General features: G+C 39.6%; 1 protein-coding gene and 1 non-coding gene across 6 annotated transcripts in view; one reads left to right on the top strand and one right to left on the bottom strand.

Moving 5' to 3' along the window:
- The window catches only part of ABHD3 (abhydrolase domain containing 3, phospholipase), a 52,056-nt gene that overhangs the window by 8,355 nt on the left and 21,342 nt on the right, over positions 1 to 22,359 (bottom strand). For 2 of the 5 annotated variants that reach the window (XM_088019336.1, XM_088019337.1), the window contains exons 5-9: positions 14,365 to 14,477; positions 11,046 to 11,150; positions 9,346 to 9,519; positions 7,036 to 7,084; positions 6,796 to 6,961 (exon numbers count right to left, since the gene is read on the bottom strand). In XM_088019336.1, the coding sequence (XP_087875462.1) occupies positions 6,796 to 6,961; positions 7,036 to 7,084; positions 9,346 to 9,519; positions 11,046 to 11,150; positions 14,365 to 14,477 (607 nt within the window). Of the gene's footprint in view, positions 1 to 2,160; positions 3,018 to 6,795; positions 6,962 to 7,035; positions 7,085 to 9,345; positions 9,520 to 11,045; positions 11,151 to 14,364; positions 14,478 to 22,359 lie in introns of those variants that run through there. The other 3 variants (XM_028092534.1, XM_028092535.2, XM_088019338.1) reach the window with 3 other exon arrangements.
- LOC114200423 (small nucleolar RNA SNORA62/SNORA6 family) lies at positions 19,969 to 20,121 on the top strand. The gene has a single exon (XR_003607461.1). It is a non-coding gene; the product is annotated as a small nucleolar RNA SNORA62/SNORA6 family (small nucleolar RNA).

Raw genomic sequence — 22,359 nt, 5'->3', positions numbered from 1 at the left:
ACACACACAAGCACATGCCTGTATAGCTGTATTTAATTTTTGTTTTATACTAATGAGATTATACCATATATATGAATCAACAGATTGTTTTTTCATTAAATAATGTATCAGAAATACCTTTAAAAATAAGTACACATAGGGACCCCTGGGTGGCTCAGTTGGTTAAGCGTCTGCCTTCAGCTCAGGTCATGTTCCCGGGGTCCTGGGATCGAGCCCCACATCGGGTTCCCTGCTCAGTGGGGAGCCTGCTTCTCCCTCTGCCTGCCACTCCCCCTGCTTGTGCTCTCTCTCTCTCTCTCTGACAAGTAAATAAAATCTTAAAAAAAAAAAAAGTGTTATCTCATTCTTTTTAATGGTTATATAAGTGTGAATATCATAATTTACTCGTTTCTCACTAAACAGGTTGTTATCCTAAATGTCTGACCTATGACAAACTTACATCTTTATACACCCTTGCTGGCTGTTCTATAGGATAGATTCTTCAAAATGGGATTTCTAGATGTTTGCTCTTGTCTTTTAATGCTGTCAAAATTTTTTGCATTCCAAAAAGTTGCTCATTTACATAACTTACCCACCATTGAATAACTATTTCCCCATCCTATCATCAACACTATATATTATTAGTTCTGTATGTTATTAAACTTGTAATCTCATGCTCACGGATCTCTCTTTTTAAATTTCGCATTTCCTAAACTGCTAGAGAGATTGTCCACCTTTTTATAAATTCATTGGCTATTTTTTTTTGAAATGAAGTGAAAGTTTATTAAGTGAAGGTAAGAACAGAAAGAAAAAAAGCTCTCTCAAGTGAGAGGGGTCCTGAATGGGTTGCTGTATTGGCTATTATTCTGTGAGTGTCTTTTGTATATCCTTGCCCGTTTTTCTATCAGGTGTTTCATTACCAATTTTTAAGAGCTCTTAGCTTTGGGGGATACTAACCTACTGTATATTGCAAATGGTTTTCTCTGTCATTTTTATTCTAATTTTGTTCATGGTGGTTTTGTAGAACTGAAGTTTCCTTGTTTATGTAATCACATCTGTCACTTCTTTCTATGTGGGTTCTCATTTTTATATTTTGCTTCAGATGCACCTCTCCACTCTAAAATTATACAAATAACCTCCCATGTTTTCATCTAGTGCTTTTATGGAGGAAAAAAGTGTTTCTTTCTTTAACCTAGCTGGAATGAATGAATTTTTGTATGTAGAAGGAGGTAAGCGCTACCTCCCCCATTCTAGCACTGACCAATGGGTAGACAGTTTTCTTGATGCAATTTGTTTAAAATTTAGAAGATAACTCGGAAAGGCAGGATCAGCCCCACATGAACCATACAGACTGAAAGTAATTATTACTATTGAATCAGAATATATGCTGTACAAAGAAAGCTCTGATGTTATCAGTGCTATCATCCTAGACACAGTTATAAGGAAGTCTACAAGTATATTAGGAACTCTCCAAAAAGTGGTATTTTTGATAAACAATTTTGTATTAATATGCTTTTTTGTACATGGTTCTCTTAATGTGATACCTGGGCGAAAATATACATATTTTATAAACAGGTGGAAATAGTAAAAAAAAAAGGGGGTGTAAGAGGTTGAATGGTAGAGAAGCTACCACTCTGGGCTGGCTAGCGCAACAACCATTGCCAATCCCCTTTCCTTTGCTTGCCCACATGACACCTGGGAAAGTTGACATGCTTGATTTCCCAGCCTCCTTCTCAACCACAGTGGCCATGTGACACAGTTCCAGCCAATGGATAGATAAGTGCAAGTCTTCTATCAGATATGTCTGGCCTCACTCTTCCCCCTTTTCCTTCTCTGAACACAAACGCCCCAGACAACCTGTGTCTAGGAGATAACTAGCCACCCTGCTAAGTGGAGTGGAAACAGAAAAAGCCTGAGTCTTTGATGACACTGGAAACCCCTACCCCCATCCTGACCTGCCTGGAGATTTTTTATTATGCAAAATAATTAAATGTCATAATTCCTAAGTCATGCTTAGACAGGTTTCCTGAGCTGAAAGTATGTGTAATTGGTACAAGTGATGTGAACCCTATTTTCTGGGAACAGTGAAACAAAACATTTTAATATTTCTTACTAATGCATTCATGAAATTAGCATAAATTAATTTCTAGGGATTACTTTTTTATAAAGACAAAGAAACAATTTAAAATGATAGAATTTATTTTAATATATTGATATACATGTATGCACATATACTATTTAAAAAATTAGCATGTAAACTATAATCGTTATAAAACATAAATTGGCCGTAATTTATTATTATCAGAATAAAAGAGCTTGTATAGACCTCAGTCTAACATTGTCGATTTGCCTTTTAAAGTCAGAATACGTAAAAGATTTAGCGCATTGTTATTTTATCTTATTTCAGTTTTCACATTATCATCATTAGGTATAAATACCCTTAGGAATGTACCAACTTATAACTTACATTCAAATAACCAAAATCTCTTAACAGTTATTAAAGTACCATTAAGTCACCTAAAATGAATAATCTAAAAAAATACCAGCCTAAATTAAAACCCTGAGGAATTAAAATCTTTTTTACACAATAGTTTTGGTTAAGTGCAATTCCATGTTTGACTACTTTATTTAAGGTCATACTTGGTAAGGCATAGTAAAAATAAAATCTACATAAGTTACAATTTAAATCTATATTTCATTTCTTGCTATAAAGTTGTTTTGTTTCCCCAAAAAAGTAGTTTTTGCATGTCATTCTGGACCTCTTCACCACCTGCTGGCTTATCTGCTTTATATACAATAATTTGTGCACTAAGCTGAACTGCCTTTATATGGTGGTTCAGACAAAATGCACCTAAAGAGCTACATGCTTGAGAGTTCATGTCCATGCTCAACCATGGCCTGCACAAACTGCTTGAAGACTCGATCCATGTAAGTGGACTGCCTTGGCCAGATTCCCTCCAGAAAACCAATGTGGCCTCCATAAGAAGTAAGGACCAAAGCAACATTAGGGTTTTGCCTGGCAGTTTCAATGGGAATAGCTTGGGGGGAAAAAAAGATGAGGGAAGAGGGGAAGTAAGAGAAGGAAAGGAGAAAGAAAAATACATAATTATTACTGGTTTCTATTAGGAAAAGTACATGCTTTTATTATTTCTAATCATTATAAACTGAAACACTGTTACATAAATAAATATTTGTAATAAGTATGGCTAATGAAATAAGTCTAATTCATATCAACCATTTATATTCAGTTATGTACCAAACCACCATTTTTGGAAGAATCAATCCAAGTGTTTACTTATAACATAAAAGTCTTGTTTTGATAAAATAAAGTAAGGTAATTCAAGGAATGGTGAATACTTATATTATGCTATAAGATCCCCACTTAGGTATTACACCAGGAAAACAACAACAACTAATCTTATCATCTTTGTGAGAATTATAAATTCATTATGTATGACTTTGGTTAATTTTATATGAAGTTAGATTCCTGAGGGGCCAGTTGTTGGCCATATTAAGGACTCAAAATTATACAATAATTTATATAGTAACAACATATATAGATAGCAAAAAAGAGTGGAATGAAATACTCCCAAGTGGTAATAGTGTTTATATTTGGGTGGTTAAACACTAGTGATTATTTTTTCTTTTTCTTCTTTGTCTTTTTTTTTTTTCGAGTTCGTGATCTGAAATTTTTTTTAAAAGACTTTTATTTATTTATTTGACAGAGAGAGAGCGAGAGAGAGAGTATAAGTAAGGGGAGTGGCAGAGGGAGAGGGAGAAGCAGACTCCCTGCTGAGCAGGGAGCCCAATGTGGGGCTCGATCCCAGGACCCTGAGATCATGACCTGAGCTGAAGGCAGATGCTTAACCCACTGAGCCACCCAGGTGCTCCTTCATTGTCTGACTTTCTATTTATAGCCAGGAGAAAGAAAAATTTTATTTTGAAAATACAGCTGCTATATTTAAATGACTCTGTAGTAATGACAATCTTTTCCTATACTCTACAAAACCTATCCTGAGTAAAAACTTCACTCTAAAGGATGTGAACTGAAGTTGTTTTATTTTTATTTTTTCTCCCACGCTTAGAGTTTACAATGAAAATGTTTTGATTTAAGAGCTATAATGAATCACAACCTGGCATGAGAAGTGTTTTAATTTCAGATACTGCTAAATCTTATCTCCTTAATTAAGGTAATGTGGTTGTTGCAGTATTTAGACTTTCATATCTTGGACGGAGTCTTAAGGGTAAATGAGCTAATTAAAGGTAACATCTCCCTACCACATACCCTTCTAATGAAGGAAAGGAAGCTGACACACTCTAGAACTGAGACCCTTATAAGATAGAGATGCTGCTGTGCCCAAATTGCCTGTTCAGATGATGCGCTCAGTTTGACCCCTTCACAATGCTCCCTGAAGAATAAACTTCAAGATCCTAAATTAAGGCCCAGCAAGCCAAGCCCTTGCTTGGGTCCTGAACTCACATCCTTAGCCAGCCCCACCTAAAGAAGAGTATCTCCTATCTTGGGATAAGGTGTGTGAGCTCAAGGGGAGGGGCAGGTGAAATGACATTTTATTTTTGCTTTTCCTTTTTCACCTTACATTAAAGGCTTTGATTTAGAATGCTTCATTTGCCTCTGACGGAATTATTATAAGTCCCAATTTCACACTCTGGATATACTCAGGAATTTCTAACACTGATAGTTACAGACCTATCAGAAGGACAAAAGCTGTGCCACGTTGAGTCACTTGAAAGGGGCTGGCTGCTTATGCTCTCAGAATGCAGACAATTGCCTACTATTTCAATGTGGCAAGACCGTCTTAAGGACTTGGGAAAGAATAGGGAACAATGAATTTAAATTTCAACCAAGTGGGGTAGGTTAACATGCTGAGAAATTTTGGTTGGTAAAAGAAGGGTCTGTGAAATATTAAAAAAGGAGAAGCACTACACTTTCCTAATCCAATGAAAGTAGGCTAAATAACCACCATGTAATTCAACTAATACTAAAGTTCACAGTTTCATTTCTTGCTTTGTGGTGAAAGGCCAAAAAGTTCCAGTCATCTAAAATTACTTGATTTTTTTTAAAAGATTTTTTTTATTTATTTGAGAGAGAGAGAATGAGAGAAAGCACGAGAGGGAAGAGGGTCAGAGGGAGAAGCCGACTCCCTGCCGAGCAGGGAGCCTGATGTGGGACTCTATCCCGGGACTCCAGGATCATGACCTGAGCCGAAGGCAGTCGCTTAACCAACTGAGCCACCCAGGTGCCCTAAAATTACTTGTGATTAATCATAAATCACACAATAAAATGATAGGTGATTTTTATTTTTATATACTTTGGGGACTTTCTGAAATATTGACAATACCTATATGTTGTGTTTGTAGTCAGATTACCTTTTTTTTTTTTTTTTTTTAATGAAGTACTCCGGGGAAATGTTTTTAAACTATTTAGGGGGGGAAATGAGAAAAAAAATTATAAAAAGCTTTTTGGAGGCGCCTGGGTGGCTCAGTTGGTTGAGGCTGAGTGTCTGCCTTCAGCTCAGGTCGTGATCTCAGGGTCCTGAGATCAAGCCCTGCATTGGGGGTTGGGCTCCCTGCTCAGTGGGGAGCATGCTTCTCCCTCTCCCTCTGCTGCTTCCCCTGCTTGTGCTCTTTCTGGCACGCACTCTCTCTCAGATAAATAAATAAATAAAATCTTAAAAAAAAAAAGCTTTGTGAAATTTCATTAGAAAAAGAATTAGAGGTCAAGTCTGGTGTTCTTATGATGACTTCTAATCGTCTTATATTGCTTCAATGTATGAACATATGCGTATATATTTTTGCTACCAAATTCCCTATTTCTTAAATTAAGAGAGCAAGGAAGTTAATTTGGGCATAATTTTCTTTTATACAGTATCCAGGGGAAAGCAAATAATGTTTCCCTTCAAATGTGACCGAATGTGCTACACTCATTGAGATATTCAAGGACATCATGTTTATAAAATCTCAAGTTCTCTTCCAGGTTAAAAGGGGAGAAAATTCCAAAGCCTTCTGCTTAAGAATCTGAGGAAGAAAAAGCAAGTGATGACAATGAACTTGTGAGGCAAAGATATTGTAACATAATCTGTCCAAAGAACAGTGTATTTGATTAAGAAGAAAAGGTTATAAAAAATTAGAACAAGCAAAATATTCAGTCATAATGCACTCGAAGCCTCTCACAATGAACTAGATAAGGGTCTGTGAAAGCATTTAAAGTGACCTCACACATTTAGATACTAAATTATCTAGCTATTTTATTCTATTGCAGTGGAAAACATTTTATATGACATTTGATTTCTCATTACTGTATTTTCTTTAAAAAAAAAACACCAGTATTTTAAAGATTTTATTTATTTATTTGACAGAGAGAGACACAGCGAGAGAGGGAACACAAGCAGGGGGAGTGGGAGAGGGAGAAGCAGGCTTCCCCACGGAGCAGGGAGCAGGATGCGGGGCTGGATCCCAGGACCCGGAGATCATGACCTGAGCCGAAGGCAGACGCTTAATGACTGAGCCGCCCAGGTGCCCCCCAAACCCAGTATTTTAAAACAGCCAATTTGGGGCGCCTGGGTGGCTCAGTCAGTTAAGCGTCTGCCTTTGGCACAGGTCATGATCCCAGGGTCCTGGGTTCCAGACCCCGCATCGGGCTCCCTGCTCCGCGGGAAGCCTGCTTCTCCCTCTCCCACTCCCCCTGCTTGTGTTCCCTCTCTCGCTGTGTCTCTCTCAAATAAATAAAATCTTAAAAAAAAATAAAAATAAAACAGTCAATTCATGTCAAAATGTATAGAAATATGTGAATTTTACCATGACTTGGTGAGAAAACATCATCCACAGAATTCAGACACAATACTGGAATTCCCACTGATTTCAGTCTACGATTGGGGCTGGCATCAGTATAATAATCATCAATAGTTTGGTATCCAAACATGACTGAAGTGAATCGCTTATCAAACTCTCTGATGGATTTAGCCTGAAACATAAAAAACAGATTATCTCTCTTCTTGGAATCTGAAATCAAAATATTACATAAAGTTTCTCTCCTACCTTCATGACATGGTCCATGTCGATTTGTTTCACAAACATATGCCGGTGCCTGCAGCAAAAATAATTTCAAAGGTAAAAAATTAAGGTTATTGCTATCTCCATCATACCTAAAGTACATAATAAATAACCAAACAGTCTAATACAGGGCACAAAGTGGATACTCAATAAAAATTTACTTAATCAGACTCAGCAGAAGTACACTGATATTTATCCTGAAGACATTTTTGAAAAGTACTTTTATTTTTTAGAGAAAGAGTGGGGTGGAGGGGCAGAGGGAGAGAGAATCTTAAGCAGGTTCCACACCCAGCATGGAGCCTGACATGGGGCTCAATCTTACATCCCTGAGATCCTGACCGGGGCCAAAATCAAGAGTTGGACGTTCAACCAACTGAGCCACCCAGGCACCCCAAGGGTACTTTTTTCTTAATTGAAGGACACAACTAATTTTGTAATAATAAACATAAGTATTGTTTCATAACAACATGTACCTAAACACTGCTACTATTAAACCAATTTGGCTAAAAAGGCCTTATGTAAGCCAGAAGCTTTCAACTGGATAAACCACTTGAAGACATTATTTTTAAATTGCTATGTTGAAAATTAAAATTTACATTTTATATACTTATATTTTAAATGGTGGTCATTTTTCTTTCTTTCTTTTTAAATATTTCATTTCTTTATTTTTAAGTAAGCTCTACCTCCAACATGGGGCTTGAACTCACACCCCTGAGATCAGGAGTCACATGCTCTACTGACTGAGCCAGGCAGATGCCCCTAAATGGTGGTCATATTTCTTATATAACCAGTATTTTTTTTTTAAGATTTTATTTATTTATTTGACAGAGAGAGAGATAGCCAGAGCAGGAACACAAGCAAGGGGAGTGGGAGACGCTTCCCGTTGAGCAGGGAGCCCGACACGGGGCTTGATCCCAGGACCCTGGGATCATGACCAGAGCAGAAGGCAGATGCTTAATGCCTGAGCCACCCAGACGCCCCTAACCAGTACTTTAATTCCCAAATCATTTTCTTTACTGTTCTTGCTCCTGTCCCCCATTTCAGTGACAATGAGTAATTAGCGATATTTTTATTTTTTTAAAATTGTATTTATTTATTTATTTGAGACAGAGGGAGAGCACAGAGGGAGAGTGAGAGGGAGAGGCAGACTTCCTCCAAGCAGAGAGCCTGATGTGGGACTCGATCCCAGGACCCCGAGATGATCTGAGCCAAAGGGAGATGCTTAACCAACTGAGCCACCCAGGCATCCCAATTAGTGATCTTTTTAATATTTTAAGCAATATTTTATAATCAACATCTGTAATTTAATAAATAGGCTAAGTTTAATCCAATGTTTAATGTCAACTTTCAGGGTATCTATGGTTTTCAATAAGTCCTGTACAAATTAACTGGAATTTTTATTTAGCATTTGTATTACATTGATCAATTCACCTAAAAACGGATGGTAATAGTCATCAAAATAGAAACAGAAACACCTCTGTTCTTTGGTATCACACCAACTTAAATGGTAGAAGACATACAAACAATTCCAGAAAAATTCTGGTAACGTTAAGAACTGTGGGGGCTGAGAATATCCAAGTGAAGTGCATTCTCCCAAGCTTCTAAAACATACTATGCTTGTAAGCTTATGCTTAAGAAACTATATTATTCTGCACTAAAAATACTTAATACAGGGCACCTGGGTGGCTCAGTTGGTTGAGTGACTGCCTTCGGCTCAGGTCATGATCCTGGAGTCCCAGGATCGAGTCCCACATTGGACTCTCTGCTCAGCAGGGAGTCTGCTTCTCCCTCTGACCCTCTTCCCTCTCATGCTATTTCCCATTCTCTCTCTCTCAAATAAATAAATAAAATCTTTAAATAAATAAATACATAGAAATACTTAATACATTGCTTACTACCTAGGAAAGAATTAGGTACTAATAGATTACCAACAGGTAGAAAATCCAGGGAAATAGCCCTCATGTTATTCAACACAGTCAATGCTAACATTTTTAATCTTTCGGAATAATTTAAAACAGTGACAGAACAGTGATCTTCAAAGTGGGGGCACATACCCTAGGGGTTGTACCCCTGAGATACAGAAAGAAAACATTACAACTTGTATCTATATTTTTAGCTTATACTTAAAATATTTTACTTTTGTATATACTTATAACAAAGAATATTTGGGTACAGTAGCAAATGCATATAATGTAAACATAAATATACAAATATTAGCAGTATTGTACAACTTTTTTTCTGCTGGGGAATGTAATCCAAAACGTTTGGAGACATCAGGTTTTAAAGATGACTCACTTATTAACGGAAGACTGGAGGCAAGTTGTCAAGTAGTAATTAAAAAGCAGCCAGTTGAGTGGTTTCTCCAATGACTCAGAGCAAGCAAAAGTGTTCCAACCAACTGAAAAAGTTGCAGCTGCCTTCAAAGGAGTTTTTGGCCCAATTTTGCCCAGGTAATTCAAAAGCAGCATTCTAAAATGGGGAGAAACAGGAAACTTAGTGATGAATTTGTTATCTCAAGACATCTCATTTCTTTTAAGATTTTATTTTTTTATTTGAGATAGAGAGGGCAGGAGCAGAGGGGCAGAGGGAGAGGGAGAAACAGAAACCCCACTGAGCAGGGAGCCTGAGCAGGGACTCGATCCCAGGACCCTGAAATCATGACCTAAGTCAAAGGCAGACGCTTAACCTACTGAGCCACCCAAGCGCCCCAAGACATCTCATTTCTAACTACGGATTTTACATTAACTATGGAGAAGAAAAACATAAACCCATGTTTAAGGCCTTTATCTTGGAAAAGCATACAAGTATTTTCCATTCTTTCTTTACATTCATGTAATTATTTATCTTGCAGTAGACTATATTGTGAATGGGACAAGGCATACAGTTATTACATGTATATCCTTCTATGAAGAGAAATATAAGAGAAATCCCCTGTAAGAGTGGGGTTTTTCCCCTCCCTCCCTTCCTTGCCTTGCTTTTCTTTCCTTGCCTTTCCTTTTCTTTCTTTCATTTTTAAAAATGATATTGGGGGTGGGCGCCTGGGTGGCTCAGCCATTAAGCATCTGCCTTCAGCTCAGGTCATGATCCCAGGGTCCTGGGATCGAGCCCCGCGTCGGGCTCCCTGCTGGGCGGGAAGCCTGCTTCTCCCTCTCCCGCCCCCCTTCCCCCCGCTTGCGTTCGTGCTCTCGCTAACTCTCTCTCTGTCAAATAAATAAATAAAATCTTTTAAAAAAATGATATTGGGGGTTTATTAAAAATATGCAAATCCTTGGGCCCCAGCTGCTAGGTGAATGTTTTAGTATTTGAGGAGTGTTTCAGGCAAACTTTCCTATAATAGGCCACAGAGTAAATATTTTGGGCTTTGCTGGCCATATAATATCTGTTGTAACTACCCAACTCTATGATTGTAGTGCAAAAGTAGCTATTGATAATACATAAATGAATGGGGATGGCTGTATTCCAACAGAACATTATATACGGATGAGATTTAAATTTCATGTAACATGATACAAGCTATTCTTCTTTTGATTTTTTCCAACCATTTAATTTTAATTTTTTTAAAGATTTTATTTATTTGAGAGAGAGCACGAGAAAGAGAGAGAGCACACAAGCCGGGGGACAGGCAGAGGCAGAGGGAGAAGCAGATTCCCCACTGTGCAGGGAGTCCTTCACAGGGCTCGATCCTAGGACCCTGGGACCATGACCTGAGCCTAAGGCAGATGTCTAAACTACTGAGCCACCTAGATGCCTCATTTATTTTTTTTACAAACTTTACTTATATAGGGAGAGAGAGAGAGAGAGAGTGCATGTGAGCCAGAGGGAGAGGGAGAGAGAATCTTAAGCAGGCTCCATTCCCAGTGCCGAGCTGACATGGGGCTTGATCTCACAACCCTGAGATCATGACCTGAGCTGAAATCAGGAGTTGGATGCTTAACTGACTGAGCCACCCAGGTCCCTATTTTTTAACCATTTAAAAATATAAGAACCATTCTTACCTCTTGGACAAAAACAGACAGATTGCCAGACTTGGCCTGCAGGCTGTGTCTTGGCATGAAGGAGTGGTTTTCAGGCAGGGTTGAACATTGGAATCACCTGGGGAGCTTTCAAAATTATTACAGACATTTGGGTTTAAGTTTGGAGATTGTGAGTCATCGGTCTGAGTGGGCATCCTGGTTGCCTCTGAGCCCTTGCTCCCTAAAGTAAGTCTCTAAAGGGCTCCCTAGCATAGAGTTAGACTTCCTGAGTTGTGGCAGAGCTCCTTGCCCTCGAAGTCACTTGTTTTCTCTTCCTACTCTTTCCTGTTTTTTGTCCTTCATTAGCACACATTTTCCCCTTTCTTTGGTTCTATCAATTTTCCTGATTTTAATCTAGTTCTATTTTGGTAAGAGGGACAAGAATGGGGTTTAATCTAATACTAATATCAGAAATCTAAGTTTAACATTACCAACTAAGAGAAAGATGAGAGTTTAAATTCAGTTAGTCATTATATTTTCCATTCTTTATTTCTCCAATTGCCTAGGTTCTGAAATAGGAGAAATGGGTAGAAATTCTGTCTCCTTCTCTTTCCCAGCCCAAGTGGCTTGCAGAGTGAATGTGATGAGGTTTTAGATCAAAAATGGAAATTGTGTTTCTGCAAATGACTCTTAATAATGACTGTACTGGGATACAAGACTGTGGTTCACTAAGTCATTTAAAGAATGGTATTTGCTCTCCTGTAAAGCATTCATTCTAGAATCCTAGATTTGGTCGTCCTATTCTTTGGCTGGAAGTCAGAGAGTGCCAGGAAGTTGGTATAAGGGGCAAATTGGAAGGGTTGGAAGGGAAGCTCTCAGGAGTAGGAAAGGACCATAGTATCCATGCCAAGAGTGTGTGGGGGGGTACTTCTTGACTATTATTCAGGAGAAAAATAATATCAAGATGTTACTCCAAAAGAGGATGTTTCATTTCGACAGAGAAAGGACTCCGTTTTTTTCACCGAAAGAGAGAGACAGAAAAAGAATCCATGAGTTAAGAGACTTAAGAGGCATATCAACCCCAATGTATGGACCTTATCTGGTTCCTGACTCAAACACACTGTAAAACCAACCAACCAACCAACCATCAACTGGGGAAATGTGACGCTGACAAAATATCTGATGAATTTTAGGAATTATTGTTAGTTTTGTTCAGGTGTGATAATGGTACTGTGTGTGTATATGTGTGTGTTTTAAAGAGCGACTACCTTTAGAGATACCTACTAAAATATTTATAAATGTTATCTGAGATTTATTTAAGATAATCAGAGTTGGGGAGGAATGGAGGGTGATACTGATAAACAAGATTATCCATGAGTTGATAATTACTGAAGCTGTGTGAAGAGGGTTGATTATTATTGAAGCCAGGTGGTTAGTGGTTAGTATATATGGGGGATCATTATACTCTTCTCTTTTATATATACTTAGAATTTTCTATACATTCTTTAAAGCTTGTTTACCAACTCATTGGGAGACTGAAACCTGACTGGGTCTAGCATGGTGTGGATTCCTTGGCTAGACTCAGTTCTGGTTTAAATCCCCTACTTGGTCCAGGCATCACAGGCTTGGGGATTACCCCAGTCTACAGGGGCCCTGGACATTAGGATCTTCGACAGATTATGCTTTTGTCTGTTGCATTTCCAAAAGAAAAAAAAATGTGTCAAGCTATAAAACACATCCCCAAGTTTAGGTAAGCCCACTTGGGAACAAGTCACAGTGCTAGGCAACTAGAAAGGGTGCTTCTTTCAAACAATTTACAAGACATTATTATTCAACCAGCTGCAAAGGCTAATGGTCAAGTTCTGCCTTCAGGCACTGAGGCTTCAAAGCGACATGAATAGGCATTTCCCAGGAGCTTCTGAATAGAGAATCTGGGCCTGTTTATGTAAGGTCTGGCCTTTAGAAAGTCAAGACTTTTTATGATTAGGGGAAAAAAGTTCAGCGGGCACCCTGTCCTCTACAGTTCACATTATAGGGCAAAGGAAAGAGAAATACATTGAGTACAATTCAGAGATTCTGCCTGGGTTTTCTGCACTGATTCGGATTTCTTCCTTTAGTAGGTCAAGTCAGACCTTCCATGCTAATGTAAGAAATGTATTCTTTTCTTTTTAGTTTTATGTTTATCAGAATCTAAAAAGCTGTGGTTAAAGACTATTTTTCAGAATCTATCATTTGTAAAGCCTGTTCATTTTCAAGTAAATATTCTCCTAAGATGTTCTGAAAATTGAAACGGCAGATAATTACAAAGTTAAGAAAAAATACTATTTTCTACCTCATGTGTTTGCTGATTTTATTTTTTTATTTTTATTTTTTAAAGATTTTATTTATTTATTTTGACATAGAGAGCGAGAGACAGCGAGAGAGGGAACACAAGCAAGGGGAATGAGAGAAGGAGAAGCAGGCTTTTCACGGAGCAGGGAGCCCGATGTGGGGCTTGATCCCAGGACCCTGGAATCATGACCTGAGCCCAAGGCAGACGCTTAAAGACTGAGCCACCCAGCACCCTGTTTGCTGATTTTAAAAAGTCAGCTTTGGAACAAGCATTTAGGGAATCTAAGGATATGAAATTCCAGATAATTAAAATTTTGTATTTTATTAAGTTCATAATCACTGGAACATAAAAAATATACACGATTATTAGTAGAAATGAATAAATATGGTGTAGATGTTCCAACTAAGCCCCAGTGTAACTGCAAGAAGCAAAAATTATAATAATATTCATATGCTTAAAAGAGCAGCTGGAGTAAGGGTTAACAATAAAAGGGCAGAGTTTCTAGGAGAGCATTCCAGGGTAGGCCCAATTGCCCAGCAACAAAACAAAACAAACAAAAACACCACCACCTGGAGAAAAAAAATTTTTGAAAGCCTCTTCAGCGGGAGAGAGCAAGAAGTGATTATTTCTATGCCTGGAGTGATGAAAGTCAGCCTCCGAGGTCAGCTTCCAGCGTGGTGCCGGAGGACACACTTACAGGGACAGCTGGAAGTCCATCAGGGAAGCTGAAGGTCAACATGGCAGCTCCCAAGTGATGGAAATCAACTTCAACAAGCCTTCAGCTCCCACAACCCTGAGGATCCCAAGGAGATACTTGTATCCTTTTCACCACAGAGCCATAGTTGCCAAGGCAAATAGTAACATTTGCCTGGATGAATTTCTTCCTTCATTCAACCACATGTGGTAAAATCAGATAAAAATAATCCAACATTCATTTTTAAAATGTCTTTGTAGTTTATAGTCTCCTGAAAGAAGCCGTCAGTAAGGCCACTTCTCTCTCAGACATCTTAGAAAGGAAAAAAACCTTACCCTCCCATCGAAACCCCTGCTGCCAGGAAAGGAGCAGAAGGGTACAGACGGTGCACGTGGTGAATAACTGTCTCCAGGTCTTCCGTGTTAGCACAACAGTAAGTCCTTGGTGTCTGTGAGCAGAGACAGGTAAAGTGCAAAATTTTAAATTATGAGGTTCATGATTTGCATAATGCAGAAATGTAAAAAGAGCAAGAAGACAAATATGAGAAAATAAACCTTTGTATATACAATGAGTAAAATAAGCTATCATATTCATATTTTGCAGTATATGCCATTTCAAGTCAACACTCTCTGAGTTGGCACTAACCAAAAGACTTTGGTCATGCAAGGAAGGCTTGACAACACAGGGCAAGACCAACACAAATACCTTAAACGAAACAGAATACACAGTACCATATTCAAATGTGTCTCCAACCCAACAAGGACAGAGTCAATTTAGGAAGAAAAAGTGAAGAATTACACTTTTTTATTGTGTTTTTTTTAATGTTTGTTTGTTTATTTATTTATTTATTTATTTATTTATTTATGAGAGTCAGAGAGAGAGAGAGAGAGAGGCAGAGGGAGAAGCAGGCTCCCTGCCTAGCAGGGAGCCCGATGTGGGACTCGATCCCAGGACCCTGGGATCATGACCTGAGCCGAAGGCAGACGCTTAACCATCTGAGCTACCCAGGTGCCCCTACACTTTTTTTTTAAATACTTTTTTTTAAAACAAAAAAAAAATTATGCCTGATGAAGCCAAAGTAATTATTTAAAAAAAATAAGCAAGCAAAAAAGAGACTTTACAGTACCACAAAATTTTTAAGTTGTGGCTGGTTTCTAACTGGGGAACTGTTTTCCTTATCCTGAGTGCTGTCCACCAAGGAGGGAGTGTGGTTTTTTGGCACTGCTTTCCCTCTAGATAAGGCAATTTCCAGTTGCATTTACTAATTACATATGTTCTTTTACAATAATATATCCATACAGCCCCAGCTGCACATACAGCCCCAGCTGCACTACACTGCAACACTTAATATTTTAAAATATGTAAAGCTGATTATGCCTCAATACATAATGCATTAAAACAAATGGTTTTCATGTGAACTTCATCAATAAGAGCTCTGTTTCTAGCAGGAAAGCTTCACAAATGCTTTGTTTGAGCTGCGGGAGGAGAGGGCAATCCTCTCTGTAGAATAAATGTGAGAGTGTATACATGAATATGTGTGAGTGTGCATTTGTGAGATAAAATAACCAGAAACTGAATAACACGGAGAGGAATCTGGTTAACACTGCTCTAATAAAAAGAGTGACCTGGACCATCTTGACCTCACTATTCCAATAAACCATGATCTCAATAGTAAGGCCATGTTCACCCACCATTCAGTCGCTAATGCGAAGCCTGAGACAACCACAGTTTTTAACGATCCTTCCAATTAAACTCAAGCCTAAAACACTACCCACTGCCAATATCATCTTTTTGAAGTCTGCAAATATGAAACTCTCCAAAAGACAAATGTTAACCTGATAAGATTTACAGTGGCTAAGTTATTAAATAATTAAGTTTGTGTCTACAAAACCCTGAGGAAGATCCCATTATTATATCTATTTTATATAGGAAACTGAATTTAGAGAAGTTAAAAGACTCCTGGCACACCTTACCAGCTAATATGAGACTAATCTGAGATACTTTTAAAAAAATCCTTTGTGATGGGGTGCCTGGGTGGTTCAGTCAGTTAAGCGGCTGCCTTCAGCTCAGGTCATTATCCCAGGGCCCTGGGATCGAGCCCCACATTGGGCTCCCTGCTCAGCGGAGAGCCTGCTTCTCCCTCTCCCTCTGTCTGCCGCTCTGCCTACTTGTGCTCTCTCTCTCTCTCTGTTAAATAAATCAATAAAAATCTTTAAAAAAATAAAAATAAATAAAAATAAAACAAGACTCCCCAAAACCCCCTCTTTAAAAAAAAATCCTTTGTGCTTAAATGCATTTGAAGGGCACAGGGCACAAATTCAATGTAAAATCTAAATGGAATAATATCTAGTACCATGCTCATTCATAGTGACTGCACAATTTGTCACAAGAATTCAGGTGAAGAAATCCTTACATGGTATTTTTATTACATGTGAGTCTATTCACACTGCATGGCTTTAACATTTCTGAATTATTTGTGACAGCCACCACATGTACTCTCGTCACGCAGGCTTGAAGTGAATGCATGCACACACATGGGTACACACGAATATACACACAGAAGTCAGGGTATGAGAAAAATGGCCTGTGGAAAATGATTAAGATCAGGGAATCTCAGTGCCAGGAAGGACCTGGTTCCTTATTTACACATGATGAAACTGAAGTCAGCAAGGTAGAGTAATTTGCCAAAGTCACAAAGTAGCAGAGGCTGGATCACCCGTTTGTAGTAAGTAAATGACTTCTTGTAAAGCACTGGGATACCATGAGGGATTTAGTTAATAAATCAGCATCTGGTACCCTCAGATACAGGAACTGATTTTTTCTGTAAATGTTTTTCTCTGGATGGGTTACATTAATATCAAATCTGACAATACTGGCATGGATCAAAGTTACCAGAACTCTGAAATTCAGCCAATCTAGAGCCTTTCCGGCATGATCCTGCCTCCTGCTAGCTACCCCCTTAGCTTCTGTGATGCCGCTACCCCTTTCTCCTCCTGTTGCTGGCTTTCCACTTCCTGCCTGCTTCCTGTCATTCTCCCCACAACCCCAGTGTGAATACTCATTCCCAAAAGTCTTAGGCCTGCCTCTGCTTCTCTGGTCAATACTTGATTCCTGAGGGTCTTACCTACCTTCCTGGCTTCATCAAACCACCGCTAGGCAACCACCAAACCAACTCTCCACCTTCTCACCTGATCTAGAGCTCCAGATCCAAACTTCCAAGTTCTAGCAGGCAGCTTCACTACTGTGTTCTGTCACTACTTCAAACTTAAAATGCCCCAAAGTAAACTCTTCTCTTTATGAACACTATAATGCTCCTCCTAACTTCCCATTTTTTAAAAAATAAATGACACCTATATTTTCCTAGTTAAAACTGTGGGTGACATTGCCTTCTCCCTTTCCCTTAATCTCATAGCCAATGAAGTGCCAAGTCCTGTAGCTTCTTCCTCAGTGTCTTTTGTGGGAAACACCGGAAATCCCTTCTTTCCACTGTAGTAAAGGCCTGGTATGTTAGATTCTCCTGGAAGAGCCCCTGAAACAGACAGGATGCAAGTGCAAGCGGTTCATTTGGAAGGTGAGACCAGGAAGCACCAGTTGGGGAATGGTGAACTGAGTCAGGGAGGGTAGGAAGTCAATAAAGACTATGGGACCAAGGCAGTTTGTGGCTATGGGTGACAGGGGACCCAATCCTCTTGAGGCACTTTGGGACACCATGTGAGTATGGCTCAAAATTATCCCAAATGAGTGGCGAGACAGCTGGGTTCCACCAGTCCCCTTCAGCCATTGGATGAAGGCTGCTCCTGCAGGATGTTTACTCGCTGGCACTCCTGGTTGGCCCTGAGCACAGGTCCAGCAGGCTCCCGTGGCTAGAGAGGCCCCCGTCAAAGAGATGTGAGCGTTTGCAGGTGAAAGCCATTAGGTAGGCGTGCATTGGAATGGTAAGTACCCCAAGGGTAAAGATGTGACAAGTCTATGGCACCAACTGTCTCTGCTACCAGGCCTTTTCATCTCTCACTTAGACAGCTGTAGTAATGACTTAACTAGTTAACTCCCAGCCTTTGCTCATAACCACCCCTACTCGTATCTCCCGCTCACTGGCTGATTAATCTTCCTAAAGAACATTTCTAGCTCTAATCATGACAGTATTTTTGCTTAAAACTCTTCATTAGCTTCCCACTGCTGACTGAATTAAGGACACATTCTTCTGCCAAGTGTTCAAGGCCCTCCACAGTATGTCAAGCAACCTTTCCAGCTCTGGATTTTATCATTTCTTCAAAGGTACAGAGTCATGTCAATGAGACACCACTATTGTCTTGTGTGCTGGCCTCATAATATCCTTGCTACCTGTGTGGACACTTCATCTGCCAAGTGTCCTTCACCATCAACTCTGCCTGTTGAAATCATGCCTTGCATAAATATCAGGTAAACAGCCAAGACCAGGCTCCTGGTCTTCATGACACCACAACCTCTCCCAATTCTACCCCTAACTGTCCCAGCAAGTCTGCTCCTGGCCCACATTATCTAGTACCTGTCTATCTACTACGATCCTACCTCTATCTCTGACAGTCAGTAAATACTTGTTGAATTGAACTGAAATACCCAGGACTGAAAAATAAGAAGTCCTGATTAATAACTTCTGATATACAAAACTATGTGGTTATATCACATGACCTCTTGCTACTTAATGGTTCCAACAGGAAATATCATATGCCTTCTTTCTTCACAGGACTTAAGATCACTAAAGAATGGCTTCATCCAGGATACACAGCAAAGACACTAATGGGGGCCATACACTGAATTCGTAGGCCTGGCAGAAATTTTCTCTAGGTCTAAAAATATAACTAGCAGCTTTTTAGACAAAACATTAGTTAATTCTCAGTTGCTAGGGCTACTAATGCAACCAGCAACTAATCCTATTGCAGTAATTCCTGTCTTTTTCCATGCTTCCGGAACAGAAGTAGAGTAAGCCATATCTAATGAGAAAAGGGATTAAGGAAGACCTTGCAGCATGCAGCTCCATGGTAAAAACTCTTTTACAGTGAGACGAGGATGGGAAAGGTATTCTGGAAAAATGAAGAAAATCTAAAGGACAGATAATCTTCCAGCAGGTGTTTGGGCATAAATATTTTACAAGTTAGAATAATTTGAAAATAATTACAAACCAAGATTGTTCAAATTGTTCAACTGCAGCTATGATCTGAGAGAAACAATAGTAATTTGTTCAATGGCTTTTAGAGGTTCGTTCAAAAAAATCACTAAAGAGAATAATGAAGTAAAATTAATTCTTAATTATTCACACATAACAGATGGGAAAAGAGTAAAGCATATATTTTATATTCATCTGTGGACTACATATAATCTATCCTTCCTAATCCACTTCCAAAAAGTAGACAAACTGAATTCTCCCTAACCTGAAAGAGAATTTTCCTGTCCTGGTTTAGAAGTCATTTGTTTTAAAATGTAAATTTCATTTAAAAAGTGGTTTTGGTTTTTTTTTTTCAGTCTAGAAACAAATTAAAATGCATCCTGGTTTTTTTGTTTTTGTTTTTTGTTTTAAAGATTTTATGTTTATTTATTTGATGGAGAGAGACACAGCGAGAGAGGGAACACAAGCAGGGGGAGCAGCAGGCAGAGGGAGAAGCAGACTCCCTGCTGAGCAGGGAGCCCAATGCGGTGCTCGATCCCAGGACCCTGGGACCATGACCTGAGCCGAAGGCAGACACTTAACGACTGAGCCACCCAGGCACCCCAAAATGCACCCTGTTAATCAGGTAGCCTGACTCTCCCTAGCTATTCTGGAAGGAGATGAATTTGCTAATCTGCAGTATAAGCCATAATCCAGGACCCTTCTCTGAATGCTGGAGTGGTCTCACATCCAGTGCTGAACTGGGCCTGCTAGGATTTTAGTTTTCCATTCAGCAATATGAAAACTGAAAAAGACACTTCCATGTCTTTTTATAAAATCATTTCAATTCCAGCTGGCTGATGAACTTACAAGTGTAGGTGGTGTGCTACACGAGGGGCAAGTCTTTCGCTAACACCACAAGGGTCTCTGGCTCCATGAGGGTAGTTTGATAGTAATTTTTGCTACAAGTAAAATAATAATAATAATTTCAATTTCACTTTTATTTTATTGTAATGTCTGATAATCATCAGGAGCTTAGAATATTTCATTTTACAGCCTTCCTCTCTCAAGTATTTAAAGACCTGTACTGAAATATTGGATAAGAGGCTGCTCAAAGGAACTCTGTGATTCTTGTGTGCACCTAGGCGCCCAGAAGAAGCAATCCTTTCATGAGTACGAATCTTGCTTCTCGGCTGATCTCTGCAGCATGTTTTTGTTGTAGCTGCTGTTTTGTTTTCATTTCACCCACCCCCGGTCTAGTACCTAGTGATCTGCCCAACTTGTTAGAAAAACTGATCTTATTTTTAGAAGATGAGGTCGTTAAATAGGAAGTCAGAGAAAACAAAAGGAGGCACACATAAATCAAACTGGCACTTTAGTGAATAATCATTTTATCTAGGCATTGATAGACAGGTAAAATGACCAAATGTCTCAAAGTGCCCGGAACTTTGATCGTTTCTTAAAATAACCAGCCACAAAACAAAGGGCCCCAAGAAATATCCTGGCCACCTCTGAGGCCAAGATGGCCTAGGTGACCCATTCCCACTCATTTCTACGTGGCTACATGCATATGCACTCATGCTCCACAGTGACACCATGGTTTTGTTAGCAGCTTAGAGCAGACCAGCCAGGTAGACAAGAGTTATCCTTGGTGCAAACGCCTAAGAAGCAAGTCTCCTGCCCCGCCCTGGTGGGGTTTGGGGCCAGAGGTGACTCATCACGGCCAGGGTTCAAAGGGAGGCAGCTACCTCACAGCAGTCTTCAGCCCTGCCTATACTTTAGACTCACTGGGGAGTGTTGAGACAAATCACAGACACTTGGACTCCACCCCAGACCAAATGAATCAGGATCTTGGGGTTGGGGGGCTGGGGGAATGAGGTCCAGGGATCAGTATTTTTAAAGCTTCCCAGAGGATTCTAATGTGCAGCCAGGGCTGAGAACCAACTGCTTGGAGAGTAGAAGAATACAGAAACAGGGTGAGAGCAGAAGAATAAAGAAATAGGGTGAGAGCAGAAGAATAAAGAAATAGGGTGAGAGCGGAGCCAAGCGAGGAGAAGGCTGCAGTGACAAGAATGATAAAAGGATCTAGAGTGACTTGGGAAGAGGGAAATCTAGTGCTATGGGAATTCCTTGCAGCACACAGGGAAGTCCTGCCAAATACTGCATACCTTATAGGATCACCTGGCCCCTATTAAGCATTCAATAAATGGTAGCTAGCTATTAAATTATTATTCCTAGAAATTCTTCAATTATTTAAACATTCTTCCTTATTTGAAAATTGTTTAACTATAGAGAATCGTACAATCTTTTGTGTACCCACCACTTACAAGCCTCAATATTACTGAACTGGACCTAGCAATGTTAGGGAAAAAAACTCTAGAGGATTCAATACATTCATACCCCAATCTGGCTGAGATCAAGCCTTCCTGGGTTGTTCTGATTGGGGTGGAGGAAGGAAGGAGAGGTAATTTTTGGAGCATTTAGGAAAGAGCAGACCTGGATGGGGTGCAATGGTGTTTAGTAGGGAGGTGTCGGGTATGGGAAAGAGAGTGTCTGAAGGTGTGGGTCTGACAAATGAACTGTGTCCTGACTGGCCCTGCCCTCTATATTCCTCCTCTTAGACCATAAGGAAGGTCCTTAATCCCTTCTGAATGCCTACTTCAGAAAATGGAACTCAGGAGGGGAGAGAGCACTACATCCCTCCCATCCCATTAGCTTCCAAAGCTAAGGTGGAAAAGCTCAGTAGGAAACAAGAGCCGATTTCTCTAGATCTGCGTCCTTAGGGAACCATTCATTATCTGATGATGAAGTAGGAACCCTCTTGTTGAAAACTCCTTTGATCTCTAACCCCGGATTTTCAGCCTGACTTGACTTAAAGCCAGTGCTGAAAGGTAAAGACATTCCAACAAACAGCCTGAGTTCCTGCCCTGAGACCACTAATCAGTTTTATGACCTCAGGCATGTCACCCCACTTGTCCAGAGGTGTCCTCATCTAAAAAATGAGCTTTTCAGGATTAGAGGATCCTAAGTGCCAGGCCGGGATGAGATAAGCGCTGGTGTCAGAATGTAATAAGTACGCTGCTTCTCTCACCGAGAGAATATTGCTATAGGACACTCTCCGTCTCCTATAGCTAATAGCCCCAGGGAGGGCAATGTGCCGGCTTCTCACTTCCTATTGAACAAGGCTTTTGGCTTTTCCACAATACTG

The sequence above is a fragment of the Eumetopias jubatus genome, unplaced genomic scaffold (genome assembly GCF_037043125.1).
Source record: "Eumetopias jubatus isolate StellerSeaLion01/CBP00866 unplaced genomic scaffold, mEumJub1_p1.0 scaffold_16, whole genome shotgun sequence".
Taxonomy (NCBI): Eukaryota; Metazoa; Chordata; class Mammalia; order Carnivora; family Otariidae; genus Eumetopias; species Eumetopias jubatus.
This window is presented reverse-complemented; position numbering and strand designations above follow the sequence as displayed.